This window comes from Cavia porcellus, unplaced genomic scaffold (genome assembly GCF_034190915.1).
Source record: "Cavia porcellus strain 051 isolate PalLab524CR breed Dunkin Hartley unplaced genomic scaffold, mCavPor4.1 scaffold_5, whole genome shotgun sequence".
Classification (NCBI taxonomy): domain Eukaryota; kingdom Metazoa; phylum Chordata; class Mammalia; order Rodentia; family Caviidae; genus Cavia; species Cavia porcellus.
In genome coordinates this window covers 30,058,304-30,076,691 of record NW_026947488.1, presented here as the reverse complement: position 1 = coordinate 30,076,691, position 18,388 = coordinate 30,058,304, and the positions used below count along the sequence as shown (strand labels likewise).

The 18,388-nt window shown below is 48.5% G+C and overlaps 1 protein-coding gene across 1 annotated transcript; it reads right to left on the bottom strand.

Moving 5' to 3' along the window:
• Nucleotides 1-3,875: 3,875 nt before the first annotated feature.
• Nucleotides 3,876-7,636, bottom strand: Sox12 (SRY-box transcription factor 12). Its single transcript, XM_005006555.3, has one exon. It carries the CDS (start codon nucleotides 6,674-6,676, stop codon nucleotides 5,744-5,746), a length of 933 nt encoding a protein of 310 aa, XP_005006612.1. The 5' UTR covers nucleotides 6,677-7,636; the 3' UTR covers nucleotides 3,876-5,743.
• Nucleotides 7,637-18,388: the final 10,752 nt, after the last annotated feature.

Here is an 18,388-nt window from a genome sequence, read left to right as displayed (position 1 = left end):
GTTTGTATTCACAGAGACCTGGGGCTTCAGATTTTTTGGAGCAGAAAGAGTAGAACTTGACATTTAGTTGAAAGGAACCCCGATGAACAACTGAGAGAAGCTGGGTTGCTAAGAAACCCCCTAGGGTGGGGGAGAGAGTTGGCATCTATCACTAGGCAACCTAGAAGCCAGACAGACAGGTTTGCCTGCAGATGCCACTCCCTCCTTCTCAGAGACTCCTGGAATGCCAGGCCAGGATGCTCTGGGAGACTTCTAGCCCAACCCTACCTGGACAGCTGGGGACACTGAGGCTTCAATAGGCACCATGAGTACCCCAAGGTCCTTCAATTCCTCAATAAAAACAGAGACCAGTTGCCTGGGAGGGTACTGTCACTGGGGTATGACCAGGGATGGCCGAGGTACAGTTTGAGTAGTGGAAAATGAGTCTGTAAGAGTAAAGGAACCAGGCTTGGTGGTGCAGGGCTGTAATCCCAGTTACTCAGCAGGCTGAGGCAAGAGGATCACAAGATTCAGCTCAGCCTGGGCAACTCGATAAGACCCCACCTCAAAACAAAAACTAAAAAGGGCTAGAGAGGCTGGGTGTGGTGGTGCGTGCCTGCAATCCCAGCACTTGGGAGGCTAAGGCAGGAGGGTTGACACAAGTTCAAGGCCAACCTGGTCTCCATAGTGAGTTCAAGGCCAGTCTGAACTACATAGTCTCAAAGCACCTCCCCCCTCACACACACAAAAAGGCTACAGATATAATTCAGTGGCAGAGCATCCCTGGATTTGATCCCTTGTCAAAGAAAGAAGGAAGGAAGGAAGGAAGGAAGGAAAAAAGAAAAAGGAAGAAAGAGAAAGAAAGAAAGAAAAAAAGAAAGAGAAAGAGAGAGAAAAAGAAAAGAAAAGGTGAGCATGGGAAGACCATGAGAAGGGCAGGGGAAAGTGTGGAGAGGCTGGGGCGGGAAGCCAGGGAGAGCCAGAAAGGCTGAGCTGCAAGGTGGCTACCAGAGGTGAAAGGACAGGGCATTTTTGAAGGAAGTGCCAACAGGACACAGAGCATATGAAGCATGAAGAAACAGGAGTCAAGGAGCCAAAGACAGTGGCCTTGTACTTTGGATTGGACATGAAGACACCAGGGTAAGCAGGTTGAGAAGCATCCTGGAACAAAAGTCATTTTTAGATCTGTCAAGCTCAAAGCAGTGATTAGACATCTAGCAGCGTGACAAAAATGCAGCCAGTCTGACAGTGTGGGCTGGAGACTTGAGGATGCTCAGCTATGATGAATGGAAGGGCCCAGATTCCAGCTGTGGGTGCACAGGCCCAGCCCCTGTCCCACTGTGTGGATGTCACTTAGACTACAATACATGGCAAAGGTGAAGAGACTTCTGTGATGGAATTAAGGTCACAAATCATTTGACTTTTAGGTAATTAAATAGATGTTTTGGGGTAGGCAGTTCCCTCCCCTGCCTTTGAGGTTGAAATCTTCTCCGGTTCTCCCGCTGGCCTTGACAAAGGAAACTGTGCAGTGAGGAGAGACACTAACTGCCAGCCAGCAAGGAGGGGAACTCTGTCGCAGAGCCACATGGAATGGAATCACCTGCAGCCACGTGCATCTGAGAAAGACACTGAGCGTCGAGGGGCAGGGGCACACAGGTCGACACCTCACTTGCTGCCCTGAGGTCCTGAGCAGCTCACAGCACCAGGATGCCTGCCCTGCGTTGGCTGGGAAGCGGTAAACCATACTACATTGGAGGCACTTCACTGCCCAATGATGGATAACCAGTAAATCAGTGCATGGGTGTTCTCACAGCCTTGGAACCAAGAGGCTTCAGCTGCCCAGGCATAAGACACGGCTCAGCAGCGAGTGGGTGACTGTGTGAATGGGGACACTGGAGTGGAAGTCCTTCCTGCCGCCATCCCCTACTCCACCTGCACAGAACTTGCTTTCTACTCCTCTTGGCCACTAGGTGTCCTCAGAGTCCTTACAGGCAGGTGTTTTCCTTGCCTTTTCGGGACATCTGAAGTGGAAGAGGTGAGGCTTCTATGTGCAGCTACTTAGGAGGCTGAGGCAGGCAGACAAGTCTAAACCAAGCCTGTGCAATTTAGAGACCCTGCATCCAAAAACAAAAAGGCCTTTGGACCTCTGGGTTTGATTCTCAGTAAAACACCCACACCCATGCACATGCACCTGTGGCACAAGGAACCACAGCAAGAGAGGCATCTTGCCAATGGCTCTACATCCCGTCTCCCTCCGTCTCAGTCACCTTGTACTGGCACTTGTGATTATGCACCCTTCCCCCACGGGTCAGGGTAGTGAAAGCCCACTCTGGAGTGTCCTTGGGGCTCAGCTGTAGCTCTGGTGGGAGTGTGAAAGGGGCTGGCCCCTGGGTGATGCTGATGGGTGCTGGTAAAATGAAAACTTGAGACTTGGGAATATCTAAGGTATCTGGTCGCCACCACTGAGCCAGTGACCCCACTCCCTCTGATCCTCTGATGTTCACAGTTTTCCAGAAGCAGACACAGAGATTGAGTTGCAGGTGCAAGATGTTTATTAGGGACAACACCTGTGAAAAGAAGAGATAGCAGGACTGGGCACAGGAAGAGGTTAAACCGTGCTGCAGGCCTGACAATGCCCTGGCTGGTCTGAGGTACACAGGCAGCACCGTACAAAAGGCCAGGTGTGCATCCCATGCTTGGCTCAGCCACCAGGGCAGGCTGCTGGGGCAGATGTGACTTCAGTGAGCTGCTCTCCAACCCTGAGGAGCTGATGGCAAGGCCATCAGTGGTCTGAAGCCCTTGCTAGGAGAGCCTCCTGCATGTGCACAGCACTGCCTTCCATGCCTTAACACCACTTCTTCTTACAGGAGTTTCCCAGTTTGCTTTTCACTAGGGGCTGAAAGGAAGCACGTAGCCTTTGCTCTTAGAGAAGGGGCTTTATCTGAGTATAGGGATTTACTCAATCTGGTGAATAAATTTGGGGCAGGAGTGTGGGGAGCAAAGGAGGGAAAGCCCTGATTTGTTTCTGAGACAACACCAGTCACTTCAGGAGGGCGGAGGATCAACCTTACAGAGAGGAACTGTGGCTTCTGCTACTTTTTGGTCATGCAGTCTACACTGCAGGCCAATGTGTGCCCTACCTGTAGGCTGGCAAAGGGAGGTAGGACAGCACCTGAGCAGCACTTCAGCAGCAGACAGGACCAAGATCCTGACCCTCAGCTTCCTTCACAGACAATGGAGGAAGAACGAATCTATGGGACACCATGTCAAATACTTGGTCCAGAACAAAGTTTTCCTTCTTATCCTCATGTGACACATTCAGAAAGAAGAATTGGGATGAAGTTAATTTGCTTAAGGTCACATAGGTGCTCAGAAAAGGAGCTAGGCTTTGGGCAGTGTGGCCCTACCCTGCTTTTTAATATTCATTTAGGGCAGGATCAAACTAACCCTCTTGGGGCTGACCTGCCCACACACCTGCTTCACTTGGCTCAGAGGTTTAAAAATATTTGAGTCAGCTTTCATTTTGAAATTACGATGACTCAGAAACAGCAATGTTTCCAGCTTCTCTTAAAAAAATCTGGCCATCTGGCCACCCTGGACCAAATTCCCACAGGGTCACAACTGGCTGCAGGTAGGTAGTTGCCACCCTTGAACTGGGTCACGAAACCAGTATTCACTCATTCTTGTTACCTGCCTGGCCTCAGCAGGGGAGGAATCTGCTACCCTCAGTGAGAGCAGGGAGTCCTGAGACAAAAGGACACAGGTCCACACAGGCTAGGTACTGGTCCCCAGACAGCTAGCTCTTCCTGCATAGCTTAAGTCCTGTGGACTTAAATCTGGCAATCTGTTGGGGGAGGGTTGAAGAAAAGCACAGACATGCAGAACCACAGGGCAAGGTCGGGGCAAATACACTTTATTCAGTCCTGGCATCAGACTGGCAGAAGTCCTGCTGTGGGTGCCAGTGCCCCAGACAGAGGGACCCCTCCCCTCAGCTACTAGACTAGTTCTCCAAGACCACAGACAGTGACATCTCTTCACTCACATGACATTTTCTGGGTTTTTCATTGTCTTTTTGTTTTGTTACGTTTTCTTTAAAAAAAAGAGAGAGAGAGAGAGAGAAAGAGCGCAAGAAAGGCCTAGAGCCGGAGCACCAAGCTTAAAAGAGGCAGCTGGTGGCTTTGTCAGCGAAGGGAACGCGTGGGGCAGAGACCTGTAGAGACCCAGGCAGGGGTCCGGGAGGACTCTGGGACCGTTTGTTCCTGAGATTTGTGTGTGTGAATGAGAGTGTGTGAGCCACCCGGAGGTGAACACACGCCGGTGATACAGGTAGTGAGGGCAGGGGGGATGTGGGGAGGCCGGAGGGGCGGGGCTCCAGCAGAGAGCTGGGCTGAGGGGGCAGCAGGAGGACAGAGTTTCAAGCACCCTGAACCGGACACATTTTCCTTCTAACAGCATTCCTTCCATTTCTCCCGTGGAAAAACTGAGGTGCAAACAGCAGCTCACCTCCACTCTACAACACATTGTCTCCCCTGCCCGTATGTGGTCTCTCTCAAACCACTGTTACACTTGGGCTCCTTCCTACCACCCATCTACTATCCTGTCTCACTCCCGACTCCCTAGCACCAACGTGCCTCAGTTTCTTCCACTGAATACTGCAACGGTGGTTGAGGGTGGACTGGGTGATAAGAAAGAAAGGGATGGTGGGCTTAGGGAGGAGCCCAAGCTGGAAGGGTGCCCTGAGATGATAGGGCGCTTCCCCTGGTGGGGGTGGGAGCAGCAGGGATCCTGTCCCTAATCAGATTGTAGGTATCTTCTAAATTTTCTTGGTCAATCCCTTCCTCTTTGGTGGATTTCCAGAGAAAGCGGTTCCTCGAAATTCCCAGTTGAGGAAAGAAAGGGTCGTTCCGTTTCTGCGGACCAAGATAAACTGTAACGGCAGTCACACAGTTGGGAAGGTAGTGGACATGGGCAATCTCACCAGAGAAGAAAATCTATGCCACTTGGCGAGTCCAAGCCCCTGCCACCTCTTGTGGACTACCTAATTTCTTTCTCTCCCTTGTAAGTGCTCCTCCCATTAAGGCAGTGACGCCCCGTCGGGTAGAGAGAAAGCCAAAGGCTCTGGGATCAAAGGGTTTCTCAGGAACGCTCCACACTTGCCCCTGTCCTCCTCTGCACAGGCCTCAGAAACGGGCAGCAGGCCAGGGATCAGCCCCCTCCTCCCAAGCAGCACTAAGCATGCGCAAGGAGGGGGTGGGCCCAAGAGAAGGGGCGGGCCCTAGTGCTCCAGGGGTGAAGGAGCGCGCCCCACCCCCGGGAGGAGGTGGGGCCTACGAGGAGTGCGTGGGGCCGCATTGCCCCCAATCCAAGTAGGCAAGCTAGGCAAGGGCGTAGAGATTCGAGAGCAAGGGAGGGGGTGTGCCCTCCGGCCATGAGGAGGGGTGTGTGCAAGGTGGGGGAGGGGTGCAGGTCGGTAAGGGAGAAGGGAGGTGTACCGGAGGGGGGCTGGCTGCTGGTGGCTGTGCGGGAGGGGTCAAAATGGGGAGGGGCTTGGCTGTCAGGGAAAGGCTGGGGGTTGGGTTGCCTTGGGGTGTGTCCGCGGGGGAGGGGCATGTCTGGATCCAAGGGGGGGAGGATGGGCACGACTAGGAGGGGAGAGGCTGCGCGGGAGATGGGGTGCCAGCCTCGGCCTCCGAGGGGCCCCAATACCTGATTCCTGTATGTAAACAGCTGGTTTGGGGGCGTGTGCGCCCCGCTGACGGTGGGCTCAGTAGGTGAAAACCAGGTCGGCGATGCTAGACGGGCGCCAGTCCCCCGCGATCATCTCAGTGACCTCGGGAGTGCAGTAGTCCGGGAACTCGAAGTGTGACGTGCCCGAGGCGGGGGGCAGGTCTGGGTCGCGGTCTAGGGCGCTGCAGTCCAGGCCTGTGGGGCCTGGGGGCTGCCTGGATAGAAAGCCCAGCGGTTCCTCCCCCGACGCCACCGTCTCCTCGCCTTCCTCCGCCGCTGCCGCCTCCTCGTCCTCCTCCAGCTCCTCGTCCTCCGACGGGGTCGGGGAGGCCGCGGGGGCGGTCGCCCCCTCACCCGACGGCCCCTGGGTGCGCTCCACCGTTCCCCGGGCGGCCCGCCCCGCTGGGACCATCCGCCACAGCTCCCGTCCGGGGGTCTCCACCAGGCGCACTTCCAGCAGCTCCTCGTCGTCATCATCATCGTCGTCCTCGGGCGGCGCCGCGCCGCCCCCCAAAGGCCCTCCTGTCGCCCGGCGGGCCCCGCGGCCGGGCAGCTGCGGCCCGGACTTGAGCCGGCTGCCACCGCCGCCGGGGGGGCGGGGCCGCGCCTTGGCGGGCGCCCCCTTGCTCTTTTTGCGCGGCCGGTACTTGTAGTCCGGGTAATCCGCCATGTGCTTGAGGCGCAGCCGCTCCGCCTCCCGCACGAACGGGATCTTCTCCGAGTCCTGCAGCAGCTGCCAGCGGCGGCCCAGGCGCTTGGAGATCTCGGCGTTGTGCATGTCGGGCCACTGGTCCATGATCTTCCGCCGTTCGTGCTGGGACCACACCATGAATGCGTTCATCGGCCTCTTGATGTGGCCGCTCGGCGTCTTGCACCAGCCGGGTTCGCGCGCCCCCTCCTCTGTTGGCCCGGGCCCCGGGGGCGGCGGCCCGCTGTCCCGCTTGGCCCGCGCGCCCCGCTGCTGCACCATCGCGCCTGGGCCCCGGGCCGCTAGACGCCGCCGGGGGCCGTCCGCATCCTCCGCGGCTGGGGGTGGGGGAGGAGGCAGCGGCGACGGAGGGGCGGCCCCGCCCCGCGGCTCAGCCCGGCCCCCGTGAGCTAGGGAGCGAGGAGCTGGGCGCTCGGGCCCAACGGACGGCTGGGGGAGGTTAGCGGCGCGGTCTCAGGCGGGCTCTGTGCGGTCCCGTCGGCCCGGACAAGTTGCGCCCTGCCGCACGCCACACATTGTTGTACGCGGGCGGAGGAGTCGCGCCTCCCGTGCGCTTCTTGCAGCCTCGAGCTTCGCCACGGCCCGCGCGCGCCTCTCCCCGCCCCACCGCCGCCGCCGCCGCCGTCTTCTAGTCTCTTTCTCCCCGCGCGGCCCCGCCGGTGCGCGCGCCACACCTCCCCCTCACCGTCTGCGGGCCGCTGCAGCGCGCGCGGGGCCGCCCCGTGTAAACACCGAGGTGCCCGCCTGGGCTGCGGCCGGGCCACGCCTCGCGTTCGGGCGACGCGTCATCCGTTGCTGGGCAGAGAACCCCGTATTTGCATCTCCCAATCGCTAGCCGCCGGAGCGGGGCGGGACTCGGGCTGCGGGTTTAGCGGTCTCGCGCCTGGGATTGGGGGAGATGGATGAGATCGGTTTCTTTTCTTAGGTTGGGGGCTGGAGGGAAGTGGGGTGGGGGTAGGGAGGTCGCCGAGCTTGCTTCCCATCTGGCTGTCAAAACTTGTACTAGTTCTGCGTGGCCTTTGTCTATTAGCTTATTCAGTGACACCTGTCTCCAGGTAAGGATTCTCGCCCCTTTTCTCTTCTGAGGACATCTTTTGGAACATCCTAGAAGACAACTTGGGACAATCAAGATTGAAGATTCTCAGAAGGACAGGCTCATTGTGTCATAACCTCTGCCTTTTACAGGGTCTGGCCACGTAAGGACTTAATACTTCTGAACCTTCATAGAGAGGAAAGGGGGGCACAGGAGCCTAGAAAGGAAAGACACCCACTGTCAGAAGATGAAACCTTGAGGCCATGTACACTACGACTCGAGTCGCAGGCTTTCGCGCCCTATGCCCTTCCAAGAGTACGTAAGAGGCCGAGCCGCCACGCCTCCGGCCGGCGCGCTTAGAGAAAGCTTGGGCGCGCGAGTCCGGGATCTGTGCGGGCCAGGCGCGTCGCCCCTCCCCGGCCGAGAGCGGCGTGCAGGTCTGGGGGCGGGATGGGGCGGGCCCCGGGGCGGGGTCAGCTGCTGGCTTGCGGCGCGCGGCTGGGAAGAGCTGTACGCTCCGCGCTCACCACGTGTGAGCCGATTCTGACACCACCCGTCGTGTGCCACCCCTGGGGGAGGTCACCTTCACGGACGTCGTGGGCCTGGGCGGTGGGAGGGGGAGCAGAGGCTTCTGGATAAAGGTTTCAAAGATGCCATTTCCCTGGGGCATAGCGGGTTTACCGTGAGGGGTGGGGGGCGCGCCTCCAGTTGTAGGGCTCACCCCACCCCAGGCCAGTGAGGACCGATCCCGAGTGCGAAGCTGGAAGCGGGGAGGATGGGCCGAGGCGCGGCTCTGCGGCTTGGTGCCCTGGGTGCCTGGGACGGTAATTGGAGCATCCCTGATGGAAAGGGGGAAGGGCGGGTCTTAAAGGCACAGTGAGACCAGCGGAAGAGGTTCTGCTCCCGCCCACATGGTCCCTCAGCCTTATTGAAAGCTGAGAGCTGGAAATCTCTGCGTTTGAATTTCTCCTACTGCAGCCTGAGCAGTTCATTGTTCGGTGAAGTCAGACTTCCTGTGTTCATATCCCAGTGCCTCCTTTTATGCTTAAAATGGCGAGAATGCATCTTTTTCATTCGGTAGGTGGCTTCACAGGTTAAGTGGGATAATGGATGGAAACACATCCCTGATAGCTAGTAAATGTTCAGTTGACGTTATTTGTGACTAAATCTTCCAGTAGTTGAGGTCACAACCAACGCAGATGGCAGCGCCATGAGGAAAAAGTTGGTGGGGGTGGGAATGGATTTAACGTTCTGGGAAAGGTATCAAAATTCGTGCTTGTGAGGAAACTAAATACTTTCCTGACATTTCTAGCACCTTTTCAAGTTTTTTCATCTAATGCTCATTTTATTTTTACATGATGTATGATGCGCAGAACCATCCTTTCAGTACTTAGAACCTCTCCAAGGTCATTTTTGCCTCTAGCTACTGCCTTTCTTATTTCACTGTATTTGAATTGTTTCTATTCTGGTCCACATCCAGATTGATTTGAGGGGTTCACTATTGTCAGCAAGGAAAAAGAAAATGATACATCCATTATTCCACCCCCACTCCGTCCATGTATCCATCCATTCAACAAGCGCTTATTAATACTTAACCATTCTACAGGCCCTAGGATGAACATTGCGGAGCTTAAGTTAAAGTTCAGCAGAGTGTGAACCCCGTAAGAAAAATCTCTGTCTGCCTTGTCCTGTGCAGCTGTCAGGACACTTCATAACAGATAAGACATGTACCAGAGTTCACTATTTTTCTTTTTTCCTCAACAGACATTTTTGCAATGCATTGTCCTTTCTAAAACAGCTCCCTAGAAGAGCAATCCCTTAATTGTAGCAGGCACTGAACTGGCAAGTAGGGCCTGCTGGGTTATAGCAGTGACCAAGACAAAAGTGTGTCTTCTTGCTAAGCAATCGGGGATATCAGAAAAGAGCAGGTAAACAAGCTATCTTTAAACACTTTTTAGTGCTATGAAGAAAATAAGACAGTGGAGTAAGTGACTGGGACAGAGGGAGTGATGAGGATCAGAGGTGAGCTTAGATCTCAAAGTGATGAGAAGCCTACCCTACTAAGATCTGGAGGACGAACCTTCCAGGCAAAGGATGAACAATTGGAAGGGCTGGAAATGAGAAACAAATTGCGTTAGGTAGTGAGGAACAGGGGGACGCAGAAGGTCTCCAGATCAGAGACTGCAAGGGACATACACAAGACAGGATGGTTCTGTCTGGGGCTGGAACTGGAATTGGAGGGAAATGTCTGATGAAGGCCTTGTCCAGAGAGTAGAGAGCCAGGGAAAGGTTCTTAGTGGCAGAGTGTTAGAATCCTGCTTTAGGGAGATTAAGGCGTTTCATGTATTGTGGGTGCATTAGAGAAAAGAGATTTGGAGGGGAAAAGATCAGTCAGAAATTTTGTTGTGTTTTAAAAATATGTCCACAGATTTTTTGCTTTTCCTGTTTCTCTTTGCCCAGTTAAGTGTGAGCTGAGTGTGCTGACTTGGCTTTTAATAGAATGTGGCAGAAATGATGGTATATAACATACAAGATTAGGGTTTTCTCTTTGTTCTGTGTCCTGTGTCACTTTTTCTGGGAGATGCTAACTGCCATACTGTAAGGGCACTGAAGCACCCTTGGGGGAAGGCCCATGTGGCAGGGGACTACAGACTGCGGCCAGCAGCTCTGTGGATGTACCATCTTGGAATGAGCTCTTCCAGCCCTTCAGAATAGTGCATCCCTGGCTGATATATCTCTATGTCTATATTTATATCTATCTATATTTTAAGACAGAGTCTCACTATATAGTCCAGACTGACCTCAACGCAGAGCAGTCTGATCCTCCTGCCTCAGTCACCCCAGTGCTGAGATTACAGGCATGGGCCTCCATACCTAGCCTTGATTATTCTGTCTCTCTCTCCTCTATCTCTGTCTCTATCTCTCTGTTTCTCTTTTCAGTACTGGGAACTGAACTCATGATCTTTGCACTAAGATACCTCTCTGGTCCCCAAGCCTTTTATTTATTTATTTATTTTTTAAAACAAAGTCCCACTCTAGTTAAGGCTGGCCTTGAGGCCTTGAACTCACTAGGTAAGCTAGGTTGGCCTGGAACTCCTGGTAGTCCTCCTGCCTCAACCTCCCAAGTGCTAAGATTACAGGCATTGTGCCACCATGCCTGGCTTTTTGTTCTTATTCCTTTCCCCTCCTACTCCCTTGTTGTCCTCCTCATTTGAGCATTTTCTTCCATTTCCTAGTATCTATGTATATTTTGGTCCTTATTGTTTACATGTGGTTTCTCATACTGGAGAGACAATGTCATATTTAAACATGTATGTTCAATTTATTTCACTTAAGAATATGGTGTCGGGCTGGAGATTTAGCTCAGCAGCATAAATGCCTGCCTGGCAAGCGCAAGGTCATGAGTTTAATCCCCGGTACGAAAAGAAAGAATATGGTATCAAGGTGCATTTGCTTACCTAGAAATGTACGAAAAAAAAGAATATGGTATCAAGGTGCATTTGCTTACCTAGAAATGTTTCAAGCCTATCTTTCTTTATGGCACAGTAATACTCCATTGCATTTTTTAAAAACCACATCTTCATGCATTCATTGGTTGATGGACATTTGGGCTGTTTCCAAAATTTAGCTATTATAAACTGTGCCACTGTAAACATAGGTGTGCACATATTATTGTGGTGTGATGCTTTTAGTTCTTTTGGGAAGATACCAAGAAGGGGAATACCTGGGTGAAATGGAGCCTCTAGTTTTAGTTTTTTGAGGAATCTCCACAGATTTCCACAGTGGGTGCGCCAGTATGTACTCTCACCAAGAGTGGAGGATTCTTTTCCCCTGGCAGTCCCACCAGCATTTGTTATTGGTTGATTTCTTGATGGTAGTTATTTTTTATGGAGTGAGATGGAATCTCTGTGTTATTTTAATATGCATCTCTTGAATGATCACTGATGTTGAACACTTTTTCATATATTTATTTGTCATATCTTCTTTATATAAGAAATGTCAGTTCATTTCAGATACCTATTTTTGTTTTTGTTTTTTTTAATTTTTCAGATACCTATTTTTGGACTGGGTCTTTAAGTTTGGGGAATCTGATTTTTTTTTCTAGATTTTAGTTATTTGAGGAACAGCTGGCAAAAATTTTTTCCTATATTATGGGAAAAATAAAAATTTCCTATTCACTCTGTTGATGGTTTCTTTTGCTGTACAAAAGGTTTTTAGTGAGATGAGATCCCAGTTGTTGATTTTTTGTGTTACTTCCTGTGCGATCAGAGTGTTATTCCTGAAGTCTTGCTTATAAAGACGCTTTATATCAGTGTCTTCAAGAGTTCTGCCTATTCTGTCTTCAGCAGCTTTAGTGTCTCTGTTTTAATATTTAGATCTTTGATCATTTGATTTTAGTGCATGGTGAAAAATAGCGGTCTAGTTTTAATGTTTGGCATATAAAATTGGCTAACACCTTAACTGCAGCCTCATGGGAGATCTTGTGCCAGAACCTCCTAACTAAATTCTTGCCAGATTCATGATCCATAGAAACTGAGATTGTGTTTGCTTTGTTACCATGTTCCCACTGGCTTAAGCCAACATTGGTACATGTGTGACTTTTCCATCAGGTGGCTCAAGCCGCCGGTGGTTAGCAATGTAACATCGGATGATGGAATTCAAATTTGAGCCGCCTGGCAGTGAGACAGACGAATGGTATCCCCATTGTGAATGTGTTTTAGCCTTTTGGGAATAATAGATTATGCAGCAAGAGAGACCGTAGTCTCCCATTATCCAAGCGTAGTACATCCCAAGATCCCTAGTAGATGCCTGAGACTAAATAGTTTAATATCCGTTTCATCTTACTAAACATTCAGCATAAAGTGCTGACTTTTGTAGTTACAGGTGTAGCAGTAAAACCAGCATGAATTTCTTTTCCTTCTTCATGATTTCAGGGTTGAAAGATTTGTTCCTACTATAGATCTTAGCAACCTCAGCAAAATGTTTTCTTTGCCTTTTGAGAATGTTCACCTTTTCATTTAAAGGGAGCGTTGTATGGCTTCCCATTGGTGTATCTGAATTGTACCTGAATTACCATCGTTTTCCCTCTTATGCTTTAGGGTCTTAATTAAATAAAATAAGACTTATTTAGACACAAGGACTGTGATCCCACTATAGTTGATCTGATTACTGAGATTGCTGCTAAGTAATTGTCTTAGTCACTTTACTTCACGCTGGGACACAATACTTGACACCCACAATGTATTTAAAAAAATTTTTTTTCTTTTCAAATCCATTTTATTTCAAAGAGAAAAAAAGAGGAAACAATTTCAAAACACATTAGTCAGGGGGCAACAATGGTTCATACATTGCTCATTATCGTTCACAAACCATTCACCCAGATACAAGGCATCTGCATTCAATTGTCCGAAGGATACCAGCACAAATCTTTCTTTTCAGTGAACACACAGAAATCAGTAGTATAACTATCTTAACTAGTTTTTATATACATATATTCATATATATATATGTTGTTTCTTTCAGCTTTTCACACTAGTGAGACAATATGATGTTTATACATGTGACACCCACAATGTAAAGGACAGGTTTGTTTATTAAAAGAAGAAGAAGAAAGAAAGAAAGCAAAAAGAAAGAAAGAAAAGCATTAGGGCTAGGGATTTAGCTCAGTGGCATAACTTCCTTCCTGGCAAGCATGAGGTTCTAAGTTCAATTCCTGGCATTTAAAAAAAAAAAAAGGGCAGGTTTGTTTTAAGTAATGTTTTTGGAAATTGGGTCCATGTTTGGCAAGCTCAAACTTAGAAACTGCAGGATGTGGTGGCACACTCCTGTAATGACAGCATTTGGGAAGCTGAGGCAGGAGGATATCATCAAGAGTTTGAGACCAGGGGCCTGGGGATTTAGCTCAGCGGCATAAGCGCCTGCCTTGTAAGCAGGCAGTCGTGAGTTCAGTCCCCTCCCCGGTACTGATAAAAAGGAAAAAGACAAAAAAAAAAAGTTTGAGACCAGCTTGGGCTACATGGTAAGTTCAAGACCAGCCTGAACTACATGCTGAGACCCTCTCAAAAGAAACAAAAATCTATGGATGCTTTATTTCTGCAACTTTTGGTTTGATATTTTCAGGGTGTAGTTAATTTTGGATAAGTAAAACTCCAGAGTGGAACTGTAGATAAGAGTAGCTACTGCAGCTAATGTAAGATTATTATCTAGCCTTTGAGTCAGGAAAAGGGGACTTTCCAGATGACAAATTATTCATTGTGTCAAACTTCAAAAGTACTGAATTTAAGGGAAAAATTATTTGTTAGGATTCATTGTCTAGATGCCAAGAAACACCCACTCTCAACATTTTGGTATTTTTTCTGCGTATGTGTGTGTGTATGTGTTTTCCTCTTTGCACATCTTTTGTCTACATGACTTGGTTTAGTCTCCCTCAGTTTTCACTTAAAATTATACCTTATGCATTTTTCCATGTGGCTGCAAGTCCTCACAGTCCTCACAGGCTGCAGCCTCACAGGCTGCAAGTCTTCCCACAATTAACATTTACTAATTTATTTTCCAAGCTGTTTTGAAGTGCTTTGACCATGAAAATCTTCATATTAAGCTGTACCGACATTCTCTGTATCTGCAGAACTGTTTTTGTTTTTCTTCTTATTGCAAAACTATTGTGGTTGGGGTCTGGAATCCTCCCTGCAAACCCTCAGATGCTCAGTCAGGGTCTTTAGAAGGTAACTGGATCATGGAACACTGTCTTCAGCTGTGTACTAACCCACAATGAGTTCAAAGCTAAATGTCTTCTTGGCAGTTGGGGCTTGGTGGGAAGGGGGGTTCCTGGGGTCAAGGTCTGGAAAGGGGCATCTCCCTCCCCATCTCCTCCTCTCTGCTTCCTGGCCCCAAGATGTGAGCTGCTTTCCTCGCCTGAGTCCTCCCGCATAAACCATTTCTGTCTCGTGACCTGCCCACCTTGCAATGACTGAAACTGTTCACCAAAATAAACGTCTTCTTTAATCTGTGTCTGGTGTGGTGCTTTGGAGACAAGGAATGTGACCAAGACAAAAAGTCATATATTTTTAGTGATTAAAGAGTCTTAGCCTACAAGATAAAATATGCACATCTCCTGTATGCGCCATAAAGGGTAGTATTTCAAATAAATTTAAAATTCTAATGTTACTAGAAATTTTAATGTTTATAAACGCATGCATGTGTATATAGTTTCTCACACCAGTGAAACTGTACTATGTGTGATTTCCAGTAATGTAAACTGCTTTTCTTGTATCTCTTTACTTTTTCCATTTTGTACATAGGTTTCTTTCCAGGACTGCCTTGAACTTATTTATGGATGCCCTGTAACCCTTTCTGAAAGATATTTACTTTGTTTTCTACTTTTTTTTTTTTTTTTTGCCTGTTACAAACAATAGTGGAGAGAGTATCCTGGTACACGTATTTTTGCACATTTTTCTGTTATTTCCACAGAGATGCAGCAGTCTAAACACACATGGATTTAAACTGCATGTTCCTGAAACACAACAGACTTGGCTGTACCTCAGGGCCTTTGTGCATGCTGTTTCCTTTGCCTGAACACTTTTCACCCTTGTCCCAGTGTGGCTGGTACATCCCTTTATTCTGGACTCAGCTCAGATAACCTCCTCAGAGGAATCATCCCCCACCCCCACTCCAACAGTTGCACACCCAGCCACTTCAGTCCCACAGAACTGCTTGGTGGTGACATATTTCACCCTTGTTCATGATTGGCTTTTTTCATGTTTGTACACATTTATTTATATGTACTGTAAGTATAAATCAACAACCTCAGAACTAAAACATTGATAGTAACTTACCTTACCCTATGAACCTCTATCCCAGCCCATCTCCTGCCTTCCCTCACTTTCCCAAATCTTCCTGAACATTTTTAAAAAAACATAACAGCTTCACTGGTGTATAATTCACACAAACCACTAGTCATTCATTTACAGTGTATAATTCAGTGGCTGTTAGCATATGCACAGTTGTGCAACCACCACCACAACAGAGATTACAGTATTTTCATCATTCTGAAAAGAAACCCTGTACTCTTTAGCAGCTGCATGCCCTTCTGCTCTGCAGCCAACTTTAATCCCCAGCTCTAGAAAGCCACTAATCTACTTTCTGTCTCGGTGCATTTGCCTATCCTGGATGTTGCATATAAATGAAATTGTATAATACATGACCTTTGGGGACTGACCTCTTATTTACTATCGATTCTAGATTCATCAATCGGTGCATTTGCCTATCCTGGATGTTGCATATAAATGAAATTGTATAATACATGACCTTTGGGGACTGACCTCTTATTTACTATCGATTCTACATTCATCAATATTTTAACACTCTTCAGAACTTAATTCCTTTTTATCATCAAATAATATTCCACTGTGTGAATCTATCACATCTTCTTTATTAATTAGTTGATGAGCATTTAGGCTGTTATGAGTAAATGCTGCTGTGAATATTCATATGCAAGTTTCTGTGTGACACATTTTCATTTCTTTGCAGCAGATACCCAGGGGTGTAATTCCTGGGTCATATGGTAGCTCATGTGTGTGTTTAAACTTTCAGGGGGCTGCCTGTCTTCCAAAGTGACTGCACCAGACTGGGGGGGGGGGGCAGTGCACACCTGTAATCCCAATGCTCTGGAGGCTAAGGCAGAAGGATTGCTATGAGTTCTAGGCTAGCCTAGAGTACATAGCATGTTCAGAGCCAGCTTAAACTGCATACTGAGACCCTGTCTCAAAAGTCAAACCAAAAGGGGCTGGGGATTTAGCTCAGTGGCATAAGCGCCTGCCTTGCAAGCAGGCAGTTGTGAGTTCGATCCCTGGCACTGATAAAAACGAAAAAGACCAAAAAAAAACAAAGTCAAACCAAAAAAAACCCCAACAAAACAAAAAAGTTAAACCAAAGAAAACTCACAAAACCAGTAACTGTACCATCTTACATTTCTTTTTTTTTTTTTTAATCAGTACCAGGGATCGAACTCACGACCGCCGGCTTGCAAGGCAGGTGCTTATACCGCTGAGCTAAATCTCCAGCCCCCCCATCTTATATTTTAATTTCCAGTGTATGAGGTTCTGATTTCTTCCCTCCCTTGCTCTTTGTTTTTTTAACAGCAGAATATATTTATTGAGAGAAAGAAAGCTTCTGTCAGAGAGAAAGAGAGATAAAAGGGGTCCCAAGTGAATTGCCCAGGATCCTGCCTTTTCCAGGGATTTTTTATAGAGCAAAAAAATCCCTTTTCCAGGGATTTTTTATAGAGGTGAGGCAGGTCCAGAGTGGGGAAAGATGGAAACTCATAAGGTGGGCATGAGGTGGGACAGAACTATGGTTAACCAGGAAGAGTAATTTGTTCAGGTGAGATTGATTAAAGCAAGGAAAAATAGGCAAACGAGTCACATAGCAAGCAAGCAAATGGGCATGCTTAAAAAGCAGTGACTCTTCCTGTAGGGGGTTGGGAGGGTGACTCCTGGCTTCCTCAAGGTGATCCATACCTCTATCAATCCCTGTTGTTTATACTTAGGATGTGGTTGCATTTACTTTGTGTTTTATGTTGAGATCTGGTCCACAGCGGGAGGTATCTGTCTCCTCCAAAGTTGCAAGATATCTGGTCTTCTTCACTGGCTCCTTCTAGGGCCCAGCCCTGTCCGACTGCCTATAATATTTCTAACTAGCTCAGCTGCCTGTAACAGTACCCCCTCTGAAGAAGTAACTCGAACTGCCATGAGGGAGTAATGGGCAATGACCGATCTGGCGTCTTCAGGCTGAAGGAGGTCGTAGTTGTTGATCAGCAGTCAAGGATACTCTGCAGAGGCTCTATCTAAAGGCTCTCGATAGACCCCTGGCATTTTATCTTGGGTAGGTGGACAACTTTAAGGCTCTGCATTCCATTTTGGCTCTAGGGGCTAGGTAGGCCACACACAAAGTGCAGAGAAATATCAACTGGCTCTTTTTCATGATGGAGGGACCAAACATCTTCCAGTGCTTAAGAATGCATTTCAGAGGAGTGAGGGGCCTTGGCACCGAGTTGACCATATCTCTATTGAATGATCTCAGTGGAAGACCTCCAACTGATACAGGGAAACGAAGCTTCCCACCTACTAGATACATGCTACAAATTTGTGTTCTCTAAAACTGAAGAATGAATTTTAGGAACAATGGAGGTTAAGAGCAGAATATGTTTATTGAGAGAAAGAAAGCTTCTGTCTGAGAGTGAGAGAGAAACAGAAAGAGTCCTAAGTGGGCTACCCTCCTTTGCTCTTTAAAATATACATATTCTTAGCTGGGCATGGTGATGTATGCCTGTAAACCCAGCACTCAGGAGGCTGAGCACTTTGAGGTTGAAGCCTTCCTGGGCTGCGTAGTGAGTTCAAGGCCAGCCTGAACTGTGTAGCAAGACCCTGTCTCCAAAAATGAAAACAATATTTATACGTATTCTTAAAAATGCACTATACTGTGTTTAGTATTCTTTTCTTGCACTACTGGGTATCTAATCCAGGGGCATTCTACTACTGAGCTATACCCTTTTATTATATTTTATTTTGAGTAAGAGTCTTCATAAGTCACTAAGGTGCTCAGGCTGGACTGCAATCTTCCTGCCTCGTTTTCCCAGAGTGCTGGGATTACAGGGACTTGCCAGCACACCCAGCTCACATGTGTGTACATGTATACATGCGCGTGCGTGTGTGTATGGTATGGGTTGAATGCCAAGTATCACACATGTGCTAGGCAAGTGCTTTCCCTCTGAGCTACGTTCCAGCTTTGTCTTAGATTTATTGCAGGATACCATGTTTTCTGCAATATCTACTTCTCTCAGTGCTAAGATTCATCCATATTATTGCACCTCTGTGGAACTGGTTTATTTTCCACTACAGGAATACAGTTTTTTGATTTGTTTATGGACTATTGGAGATCACCAG